The 11,708-nt window shown below is 43.4% G+C and overlaps 1 protein-coding gene across 1 annotated transcript; it reads right to left on the bottom strand.

Annotated features, from left to right (window-relative positions):
• Positions 1-1,224: 1,224 nt before the first annotated feature.
• On the bottom strand, positions 1,225-10,273 carry LOC108235468 (neuronal pentraxin-2). The gene is made up of 6 exons (XM_017415495.3): positions 10,169-10,273; positions 6,335-7,113; positions 5,000-5,588; positions 4,546-4,802; positions 3,341-3,520; positions 1,225-3,231 (listed from the first exon to the last, which is right to left on the bottom strand). Exons 2-6 carry the CDS (start codon positions 6,941-6,943, stop codon positions 3,022-3,024), a joined length of 1,845 nt encoding a protein of 614 aa, XP_017270984.1. The 5' UTR covers positions 6,944-7,113; positions 10,169-10,273; the 3' UTR covers positions 1,225-3,021.
• Between the last annotated feature and the right edge of the window lie 1,435 nt (positions 10,274-11,708).

The raw sequence follows: 11,708 nt of genomic DNA, 5'->3' as shown, positions 1-11,708 counted from the left end.
CGTCCTGTAATCAGTCGGTTGGCCTGTTTAAAGGGTGACCGGTAGTCACAGGGCTGTTAGAGACGCAGCTGCCAGGAAAAGAAAGAGGACAGAGGACACAGAGTTAGATGGAGGAGGAGGGCTCATTGTGGCCACCCCTGAAAAGGGAACAAAGAAGGTGGTAGTCACAGGGCTGTTTGGTGTCATGGTGTGTACCACACTGAGCATGGAGCACAGAAAGCTGAGGACAGAGACGTCTCAGGAGCTTAAACAGAAAACGACTGAGCAGCAGGTAAAGACAATGACTGTAAGACCGACTCCAGCTGCACAGATCAGTCAGAGGACTGGAGACAGCCTCCCTGGACGTGTCCACAAGAGGAAAACTGATGACAAACTGAGGAGACGGACGATACAAATGAAAACCAAGGAGCCCGGAACAACTTCCGAACAGATTAGAGGTTCAAAAGTGTTAAATCGTACCATCGGGCGCCGTTTGAGCCAAAGTGGATTTATTGGAAGACAGAGGAGACATCAAATCATAAAAACTAGACTGGAATTTACTAAAATGCATTCTGAGAAGACGCAAAGCTTCTGGGACAATGTCCTTTGGACACATGAGACTAAAAGGTTCCATCAGCTCTGTGTTCACAGACCCCAGAAATGAAGCAAACAAAGAAAAGAACCCGCAGGGAAACATGGAGCAGGCTAGGTTCTGCTCTGGTTCTGCTCTGCTGCATCTGGAACAGGGTGGTTCTGGATCCGGGCCGGGTCTGCTGAAATCTCAAAAGACAATCAGAGAGCCAAACGCGGTGCTCGGCGTCAGAAAGCTCGGTCTCAGTCTCGGCCCACACGTCGTCCAACAGGATAATGACCCAAAACGGCTCAGGACCAAACACTGGACCGTTATGAAGTGGACCTCCTGAGCCCTGATCTGAATCCTGTGGAACATCTGAAGGAGGAATCCTTCAAACCGGAGACGGATGGAGCAGATCGCCCAGGAGGAGTAGGACAAAACACCTGTGGACAGGTGGGGACGCCTCAATGAGAGGGAGAGAAATCACTCGACTGCAGTGATCGCCTCAAAAGGTTGAATTTTTCTTTTTTTTTTTATTTCAGTTTCCAGTTTCTGCGATTATGTCCTGGAGGTGTGGAATCGTCTTCAGGCTAATCTGCTGGAACCGAAGATGGAAAATAATTAAAATCACGAGTCGTAAAAGTCTGACGACGAAGATGATGAAACAAAGCCGGTAATTTTCACCATTTTATTTACACACATTTCAAAGAGGAAAACAAAAAAAAACAAGAACAACATAAACACCTGTAAAGTTTGAACCTCATTAAAATTCACCGCAGTCCAAACTGTGCAATAAGAAACAAACAGTCAAGGCCAGATCGACGAAACAAAAGACACAACGAAACCTCCGGATCGCTCGTATATGGGGTTCCATTAGTGCCAAAAATATGTTTATGTGTCTAAGTGTGTATGTATTGTAACATGCCTATGTACTGCGTTGTGTCTATGTTCCGCACATATCATTATGTCACTTAACATATACACCTAACATATCACCTTTCATATCACTTAACATATACATAGCATGCTACATGCACACCTTACATAGACACATAAACATATTTTTGGCACTAATGGAACCCCATACTCGTAGCGTCAGGAATCACACACTATACGAGATTGTGAGGAATGTCAAGGGAGGGGGTTTGTCCAGGGAACAAACTTTATAAAAGTTAAAAAGAAGCACTAAACGTTTAAAGAAATGAGACGAGAGTCTGGAAACTCTGTCTGCTCTCTTCCAACGTCTATCTTACACATAAATTCGTCGACTTACAAAATACCAACATCGATTCGTTTCAGTTCTACGGTTTCTTTGGTGAATTAGCTGTATGTTTTATGGAAACCTTTAAAAAAAAGAGAATCCAAAGTAAAAGCTGGTTTATGAAAACACTTTTAAATAAATATTAAGACTAGCATCACGTTTTATTACCTCACCACCTGTAAGGTCTGCTAACGTCACAGCAGACCTCACAGTATTAAAAAGAACAGTTTGTTTCTTCTTAGGTTTGGATTTGTGGAGTCTGTACGAGTAGTCAGTATCTTACATGAAGCAAACAGTCGGTACCAGTTCGTCGAGCGTTCCAGTAGTGCTTGGAAGTCGGAATTTCTTATTTTTAGGCTGGAAAATCAGCCGGAACGAGCCCTAAAGTCAGAATTACAGCTCGTAAAGTCCAACCTGCAAATCCAAAATGGCTGCCCCGTGCGTGAAAAGCGGTCGTGGCGGCGCTACGTTACGTGTTTTCATAGCACAGTCGTTTACGTCGACTCTGACCCGAACGTCAGTGTCGCTATGCTAGCTGCCCCAAGGCTAACAAACTATCCAGATTAGCCGAGTCTTTTTAATTATTCAGCTGTTCTTTCTTCGGATAATCTGGTCCCTGTAGCTCTTATTTTAACTCCCCAATAAGCCTTATTGTCTCCGCTTTAGTAATCCCTAATTACTAAAGTCACTGTTTTGCGATTAGACCTGTAAAAAATAATAATAACGGGAAACAACAAGGAAAGAGATGAGCTCTAAAAACTGCCAGGAAAGCTTGAGTTTGAGGTGGTTTAGTTTTGCTTATGAACAGCTGCTCGTGTCGCGAGTATTTCTCCCCGATTCTCCAAGCCGAAGTCGCTCTTAGCCTCGTCTGCTGCAGGTAAGACACTGACAACTCCCGGGTCTTTCGTAGTAAACCGGTTAAATGCACGACACAAACACAACCCGCCCCCTTTGCAAATTATAAACAACATGACAATATGTCACAATCAGCACTTGTTCGTTTAAAAAAAAACACTAAGTCGTGGTTTCAGGAGCGAACGGCCTCGAGAGGAGCCCCCGGATTATCTGTTCGTACGGATTCACCAGATTAATCTTTATTAGTTAGAAAAGTCCGATTGAAAGGAAGGCATCCGCTCAGTAAAACTTTGCTCCTCGTTCGATATCTCCAGGCTTCTTCTTCTTCTTTTGTTGTTTTCCAGGTTCCTCTTCAGTGGCAGGGGTCGAACGGGTACCTGGCAACCCCTCCGTGCAGCTCCACCTCCGTCTCGGACCAGGTGACCACGTCCCCTCGGAGGTGGCTGCCGCAGGAGGCCAGGCTGTAGATGTCGCTGGAGCTCAGGACGCGCGACCACACGTGCAGGTCTGACATCTCGCCCACGAACGACTGAGCGGCCTCAAAGCGACCTCCCAGAGTGTCCTGAACGGCAGAGACACACACACACACACACACACACACAGAGGCAGGGCGGAGGTGAGAATCTCAGTTTTTCACGTCTACAGAGGCACAGACGCCGGCGGATGCTTACCTGCTCCTGTCCCAGGATGAAGACCCCTCCAGGTTTGATGGAGCGCCAGGGGGAGAGGTTCATCCCGGACCCCCTCTGGACGCCGTCCTGGTAGGCCTCCCACTGTCCGTCCCTGGTCGTCCACGTCACGCACACGTGATGCCACTTCCCGTCGTTCAGGGACAAGGGCAGCGATGCAGCCTGTGGATTAAAGCTTTTCGTTCAATCTGGGGCGCTCCACAAGAAAACAAAATAAAAGCTCAGGCGCCTCATTTAATACAACTTCAGCAGACAGGCGTGTTCGTGTCGGAGTTTCACTGAAAGGCTCTAATTCTCGAGCAAAACAAAAGGAGCGATTTTAGTTTCTGCTGGTTGTTTAAAATGAGTCCAAACCTTCGGTGACATTTCAACAAAGTGACGGAAATTATTCGATTAAGACGTGAGGAGCTGCTAATCAGATGCAAAACTGTAGGAAACAATTCATCCTGTCATTTATAGACCAAAAACAAACAGGAATTTAACATCAATTTAAGAGGATTTGAGTTTTATTGATAATTAAAATGAGGCGTTCTTTATACTTACGAGTTCAAATGTGTTCAACTTAGTTTTTCTTTTATTTTCTCGAACCTGATACAGAAATAAGAGCTTTTACATTTCAAGTAAAAGCATTTTTCTCTAAATTTAAATGTCAATGTCAGGATGAGAAACAGTTCATATATCTAAATATTTCATCATTTTAATCTCGTGAATCCATAACTCAGCTTAACATCAGTTTGGCTGAGACCAACCAACATTTTTAGACCTTTTGGCTTTTATTTTTAATGAAATTAAAATTAAAGTAATGATTTAAAGTAAAATTAAAGTTAATGATTTGGATTCTATCTACGAATAAACGAATCCCAAAACATTTACTGTGATTTTCTACAGTATAGATCCTTTGTGTGGGGAAAAAAAAAGTTTAAAATTGTTTTTAAGCCTCTTTAACAACGATCAGTTTGATGACCCTTTCAGTGCAATTGTTTTTAAATTTGTAAAAAAAAAAAACAACAATTTAAATCTTATTACATTTGGTCAGTTTCATTGTCAAAGAAAAGTAATAAATGTAATATTTGTTTTGTATTTACTTCTTTTAGTTTTATGCTTTTATTTTCTCGACTCTGACCCGTTTCCAGGCACCCTAAATATCAGGGATTTAAGGAATCCTCCTGAAGTAAGATGTTCCTCACCTTGTCGTCGATCAGAAGCTCGATGGGGTTGTTCCCCCACTCGATGAGCACCAGCTCGTTGGCCTGACCCGGGGCGGAGTAGGAGAACGGCGTTCCCAGCCCGGCCCTGCCGGCGCCCGCCTTCAACCACAGGCACAAAGTCAGGGCGAAGATCTCCTGCATCAGCGTCTTCTTCATCCGGCCGTACATGTAGTTGGTCCTCATCGGGAAGCTGATCTGGAAGGCGTCGAGGTTCTGGAATTTTTTCTTGCTGGATCCTGTTAAAAAAAAAAAATTAGTTCTTTCTGGTTTTGAGTTTGAGGTCCGGTGTCTGAAGCAGGTCTTCATCCAAAAATAAACCTGGATTTGCAGAAACTGATCTTTGGGGTTGGGTTTGGACCTGGTCCTTGAACAGGGACACGGATGGGATTTATTTTTTCTTTCTTTTTTTTGTCTGAAGGTCATGAGGACGTACCTTTCAGGTGCAGCTGGTGGAGCATCGTTTCCAGCTTGTTTGAGTGGAAACTAGTTCTGTACGTGTGAGGGAGGTAACTGTAACTGTCTGCTTCGTTATCGCTGCTGTTGTCATCGTCACTGTCTTCCCTGTCCGCCTCATCCTCATCCTCCTCGTCATTGTCATCATCATCATCATCGTCATCGTCTTCCCTGTCCTCGTCGTCCTCATCCTCATCGTCGTCATCACTGTCTTCATCATCGCTATCGTCGTCATCATCTCTATCATCATCGTTATCGTCGTCGTCGTCATCACTTTCATCGTCGTCATCACTTTCATCGTCATCCTCCTCATCGTCCTCCTCCTCCTCCTCCTCATCATCATCATCGTCATGGTCACCATCAGCATCTTCCTCATCGCTGCGGCTGCCCGCGATTTTGCGCCCGTGATATCTGTCGTCGCGGTAGTCGTCGTCGCTGCCCGCGCCGTCCCTGCCGGTGGAGCCGCTGAGGGCGGCGGCGTGGCGGCGCAGCTGCTCCTCCAGCGTGCCGATCTTCCTCTGCAGCAGCTCCTTCAGCGAGCTGGAGTAGGCGGTGGACGTGTTCCTCCTCTGGTGTAGGGGGGGAGAAATTTGAAATAAATGAGAAAGACACACGCGGGGAGATGAAGCCCAACCCCTGACACAGATCTGACTAAAACTCGGTCTTGTGTCCGCCTGCCTTGCTTGAAACTGTTGCGACGTTAACTAACAGTTTTGCTCGGCTGTGCTGTTGCTTTGTCCCTTTTTTTTATGTTTATTGTGTCTTCCTGCGTCTGCCTGTTTTCCTTTTCCTCTCAGGTAATCCAGGCTTTATTCCCGGTGCGCGCCCTGATTACAAGTCTGTCAAGAGAGATCACCATAATTACTCCTGATCTTAGACCCCCCCCAACACCACCACCCCTTTTAGTTCCTCACATCCTTTTCACAGCTCCCGACATCAAAACAAAAGAGTATAATAAACACAGGTCCAAAACTTACTGTATAGTTTCGAAATACCCAACAGAACTGAAGGTAAATCTGTCCGATTACGACACTGTGACCTTGTGAAGATCTATCTTTACGTCTGAGCCTGTTCTGCTCTCATGTGGCCATCAGAGTGACTCTCGTGGCTTTGTGAGATTAAGTAATTCATTGTTCTTTTGTCTGACGTACTCAGAGGACACGCCACTTTGGGCCAACAACAAACAGCCTCGTGATAACAGCATTAACGGCACATCGGAAGCCTCTCTTGGCTCGTCCTCCCTTTAACACTTTTCTCCATTAAAACGCCCTTTTTTTGGGGTCCAAAGTCGTCAAAGTTCCCCGCCTCTGCTCACCTGCAGGTTGTTCAGCCTCTCCTTCAGCGCCTGCAGCATCCTCTCCATCTGCTGCGCCGACGACGTGCCGTCCTCTGATGTCACGGGTTTGCCCTTCCCTCCGTCAAACTGCTGCCCCCCGACAGAGGGCGGCTGGTGCGGGGAGTCCGGTATGAGGTTGCCGTTTCTGTGGTGAACCTGCTGGCTGCCGTACTGCCCGTTGTCGACGTGCGCGTGATGGTGGGCCTTGTGGTGGAAGGTCGCGCCGTGGGGCGACACGCCCTCGCACAGGCTGAGCTTGGCCGTCAGCTCTCTGATGGTCTCCCTCTGGTTCAGGATGACCTCCTTCTGTTGGACGAGGCTCTCCCTGAGGTGAAGGATGGTGGTCTTGGCCTCTTCGCTCACCCCCAACCAGCTGCCCGGCGGGGCGTTCTGCTGGCTCGGTCCGCCGGGTCCGCCGGGCCCCGCCGTGGAGAAGCAAGCGGGGTCTGCATCCGTGGGAAGTGGGGTGCACACAAAGCGGGGCTGGGCTCCGTAGTTGTATTCCGACCCCGAAGTGGCAGATGTGGGGTTATGTAAAGAAAGGACCGTCAGGAGGAGGGTCAGAGGTAGAGGCGTAGAGTTCCTCATGATCTTCGTCCAGCAGTTCAGACAGAAAAACTAAAAGTGCCTCAAAATTTGTGTTGTACTGAAAACACCAAGGAGTCTTCCGTTCATGAAAAGTCGACTCATCGATGAAACGCTGTAGGACAACTTGTTCTGCTCTGGATTTTGAGCAGTCTCCTCTCCAGAAACGACACCTGTGAAACAAAAACATTAAACATTAGGCAAAGCCCTTTTATTCGACTCTGAACCCTGACCATGCGGACTGATTTCTCTACGTTCAGGTGACCAGACTTCAGACAGAAACATCTTGGGTTACCTCTTCGCTGTTCTGCTGTTAGAGTTTTACCTGAAGGCTGTTCTGTTCTGCTCTCAGCCGGATGTGACAAAGACTAAAAGCTGACGTCTCTGGCTCCACTTAGCATCAGTGTCTGACCCTGGATGTTCCAAAACGACCTGTCCTTCCAGACGAGGATTAGTTCGAATCAAAGGTAAGACATCCTGACTGGAGCGGCCAACTTGAACAGAGATACTTGGATTGTTTTAACTCAGCGTAAGCTCAAAAGAAGACCAAAACATCCTGGTAATATATCTGAACCATTATGTGTAGCTAATGGATGACAATGACATGAACGTTGACAGTAATCAACGTCCTCCATCCTGATGTATGGAGGACATTGGCTTCCCTGCGCCTTAAACTTGTTGTCCTTATTCTGGAATGGTTGCTTTAAGAAGAAGCCAGAACCTCTTGTACTCTTTATGAGTGGTCTTAAAATAGCTATTCGGGCTTTCTGTGGGTCTTTCAAGGGTTTTCTTTAGACTTTGGCTGCTTTTTCCAGTATGTGCTTCGAAGAATCTTGAAAATAAATAATAAAAACAATATCTACAGCTCACCAACAGTATCTAAAAGACATAACTTTAATAAATTGTGGGGGGAAAAAGCAGCAAAGACCTGATACAAAACATGGGAAATGGACCAATTTGTTGTTGAGGAACCATCTTGGTGCTGAAATACTATTTTATGTTTCAAACTTTATTACTTTGATATTTTTCAACTAATATTCAACTAATTTGGGAACAAAGTCTGTCTTTATGACAGGTTGTATCCAAGTTACTAGCTAGCAAGTTGCTAGCTAGCTCTGTAGCTAGCTAGTACTTTAGCTAGTTTTTGTTTATCCCATTTAAAAGGGGTTCCTTGCTAAGTTTTCTGTTTTGTACCAAAACAATGCTGGTTCATTCCTTTAGTTTATTGTCTGTTAAACTGATATCTTTGATATTTTTCATAGATTCAACTAAAGAAAACTATTTTTTGTCTTTGTGATAGACTGCTAGCAATACAGCTATTAGTTAGCAGAGCTAGCTAGTACATTAAGTACCTTCTGCTTATTCTATTTAAAATTGGTTATTTGTTAAGTTGTCTGTACAACATCCATCAAGTTTAATAATCTTTTCAGATATAAATGATTCATTCGTCCAAGTGACATAACAAATAAAAAAAACTCTGGAAATGGTCAGTCTCTTGAAAGGAAATGAGTGAAAAAGCAGCTAAGACCTTCAAAAAACTCAGAAAAGTACTGATGAAGATGACTTTAAAAGGTGCTGTGTTCAATGGATAACCAGCTTCCAGTTTGAGCTGGTTTTGTGTTTCCATGTGTCTATATGACGAAAAGAAGCTGACCTCTCTGTGTCAGGGTTGGGTTTTTTTATATATATGGTCGGCATTTTGAAATGGCACACACGTGACGAGGCATCTGAACCTCTCTGACCACCTGTTGCTCTCAGCGACCGACCTCCATCCATTAATAATGAAACAAAGTGGAAAACAACCCAGTAAGTAGTCTGCTGTTGGGCTCGGCTACGTCCAGATCTTGGGTGAAGTTTTCTGCGGATCTGGTTGCAGAAAACATGGTTCTGGGGGGGAACCCAGAAAAGGAACCAGGTCTTCCAAGTTTACACAAAGCGAGCTCAGCCTTTGCCCTATGGGGTTCCATTAGTGCCAAAAATATGTTTATGTGTCTATGTAAAGCGTGTATGTAGCATGCTATGTATATGTTAAGTGATATGTAGTCACTTTACATATCACCTTACATATCACTTAACATATACATAGCGTGCTACATACACGCGTGACATAGACACGTAAACATATTTTTGGCACTAATGGAACCCCATATTGCATGTCCTGTCGTGATTTATGTGGCTTAGGGGAAAAAGGCAGATGGTCGAGGCACGAAATCGCGTCACGCCCAATCTCCACCGTTTAACCAGGAGTTTATCATCGGCCCCGCAGCTCGGCCAATTAACCTAATTACAAACAGTCGCCGCGCTATCTTAGTCAGCGATAAGTGGGCTTGCACGCCCCTGGGTGGTAATCTGCAGCGATCAGCGGGGTCGTGATCATCTCAACGCCATATGGTTGAAGTTGGAGATTTAAGGGGGAGCGATTAGTCTCGAGTTTAAAACCGACAAGTGCACGAAGAGACGTGATGAAAAGTCATTTCATTAGGATGAAACTCATTTGAGAACTGATTCTGTGGAGACAGTCGACAGTATAAAAGTCTCATTGTGGTTTTTACATTTTATTGTGCAAATTAAAGACACCTCAGGTTCTCAGGCGAATTAACTAAAGTTTAACAACATTTAAGTAACAATTTAATATATGTATTAATCTGTAAAGATGTGTAAGATTTGTTTTTTAAGGGAATACAAAAATTTAAATGTTTACTTTCCAAGCAGAAGATATGGTTATAGATTACAACTAATTGCAAATAAGTAAAATACTGTTTAAGATCATTTTAAAACTCAAAAAACAGAGTTAAAATATAGGTTTTTGGATTGTTTTGTTCCTGTTACTTCAAACTGGACTCTTAACAAACCCTGCCTCCTTCTTCTCGGGCAAAATATTTAATATAAAAAGTCACAGTTATTTTTCTGCTTCTTTTATCTGCTCTGTGATGGAGGCTAGATGCCTCTCTGAGCATTTTAAAACTTTATATATATATATATATTTAATGAAAGTCAAGCCCAGAAACAAGATAAACAAAATAAATAAAGAAAGAAATAATGCAAGCTTAGTTGTGCAGGTTAACTGAACAAAAATGCAACTTTTCTTTTGGAATTTCATTCTATTTAATTTCATTTTGAATGGATTTATTGTCATTTTATGAAAGATTCCTGAAGGTTGATGATAAAGGATGTTTTCTTGCTTTTGTGCAGGTTAATATTTTAATAAATGAAGACAGAAGTCCTTACCTGGGAGCTGATGCGTCCGCTCTGCGGGATTGTTAGTCCAGCTCTTCACACGCTGATCAGATTGTGAGAGATTTACTCCCGAGGAGGGCTCAGCTGCTCCTTCTCTCTCTCTCTCTCCCCTTCATCGCCTCTGACTCTTTTCTCTCCTCCTCCTCCTCCTCCTCCTCTTCGTCATTGGTTGAGGTTTTCCCCCCTGTAACAAAACGGCACGCGGCTCACCTACATCTCAGCCCTGATTGGCAGAAACGGGTCACAACTAACCACAAAAACACCAGCAGACAGCTTGTTAATTAGAGGACGGGATTAAATGCTTAAATTACACATAAATTCAGACGCAGCAGCTAATCTGGATTGAAGCCGTTCCCTTCAGTTGTTTCCCCCTTTTTACTGATATTATTACTGATATCTTTGATTTTATTCCCCCAGTTCTGCCACCGATGGTCTGTAATCCTGAGATTAGGACATTAATGTTGCACCTGTGAGGGGATTAAAGAGGGGAACTTTCTGGGGTTTAAAAGACGAGGGGGTCAAAGGTCATGACCCGGTTCTGTCTTCGCCAGGCTCGCGCCGACACGAGCAGAGAGTTCCCCTTCGTTCCTCTTTCATTGTTTGTTCTGATTTAGACTTTTTATGAAACGTAGCTCAGATTGAAGAATTATAAACCTGCCAGAATATTTTCTGCGTATAAACCTCAAAACTTTGTATTTAACTTACAGAAACATATTTTATCCTACGAACAGAGAAGGAGAAGGCAGGTTAACAGATTAAATCCATTTTTTTCTTTACTTTGACATTTGTTTTTATAAATTCTATCTGCGTATAAAACAAATTAAATCCATTTTTTGTGTTTTTTTAGTAGCAGAAATGTGTGAATTTGGAGGAGTGGCAGTTGATTCGACGGTGAAATGACACTTAAAAACAAATCAGGTATGAGAAGACTTTACTCATAATTATAATATTTATGTTTTACTATTTTTATGTCTTTTATATTTTAGGACAAACTTAATGTTTCCTCATTAATAAAGCCGCATTTCCTGAGTTTCCTCACGTCCCAGTCACCATTCTTCAGTCCTTTTACAACCTAATCCTGTTTTAAAAGTTTTGTTTGCTTGTTTGTCTTCTTTTTCTTAATATAATTTGTTTTTATTTGCTGTATTGCACTCCGCTGTATGAAAGGTGCCTTATAAATAACGTTTGAAAGTTAAGAATGACATGAAAAGCTACATTTATAAATACTTTAAATGAAAATAAGTTTCTTGAATAAAAAGTTTAGACAGTTTGTGTCATAATGAAGTAAAGACGAGTTCTTAAATGACCTCCCCAAGGACGGTTAATGAAGAAAAGTGACTCCAAAATGAGTAACTAGTGGCCGTAAAGTCAGTTTTTACATTTCTACTGTTTGTTAAAGTTAATGTGAACGAAACGACCTTCTGCAGTTTGGTAAAGATCACGAGTCAAAGAACTGCAGGAGAACATGATGAACGAAGATCAGACAACATAATTAGTTTATGGAAACTGATGGTAGTATCATGGTTTGGGC

This window comes from Kryptolebias marmoratus, linkage group LG16 (genome assembly GCF_001649575.2).
Source record: "Kryptolebias marmoratus isolate JLee-2015 linkage group LG16, ASM164957v2, whole genome shotgun sequence".
In the NCBI taxonomy this organism is placed as follows: Eukaryota; Metazoa; Chordata; class Actinopteri; order Cyprinodontiformes; family Rivulidae; genus Kryptolebias; species Kryptolebias marmoratus.
Note: the sequence above shows the minus strand (reverse complement) of the source record. Positions and strands in the feature narration are given on the sequence as shown.

What these genes read in the sequence shown, in the direction of transcription:
- LOC108235468 (XM_017415495.3), bottom strand. Translation starts at nt 6,943, where the DNA reads ATGAGGAACTCTACGCCTCTACCTCTGACCCTCCTCCTGACGGTCCTT. An exon ending in AGAGGCTGAACAACCTGCAG is followed by an intron (nt 5,589 to 6,334) that starts GTGAGCAGAGGC and finishes CCCCTACACCAG; the next exon opens with AGGAGGAACACGTCCACCGC. An exon ending in AGCTTCTGATCGACGACAAG is followed by an intron (nt 3,521 to 4,545) that starts GTGAGGAACATC and finishes TTTAATCCACAG; the next exon opens with GCTGCATCGCTGCCCTTGTC.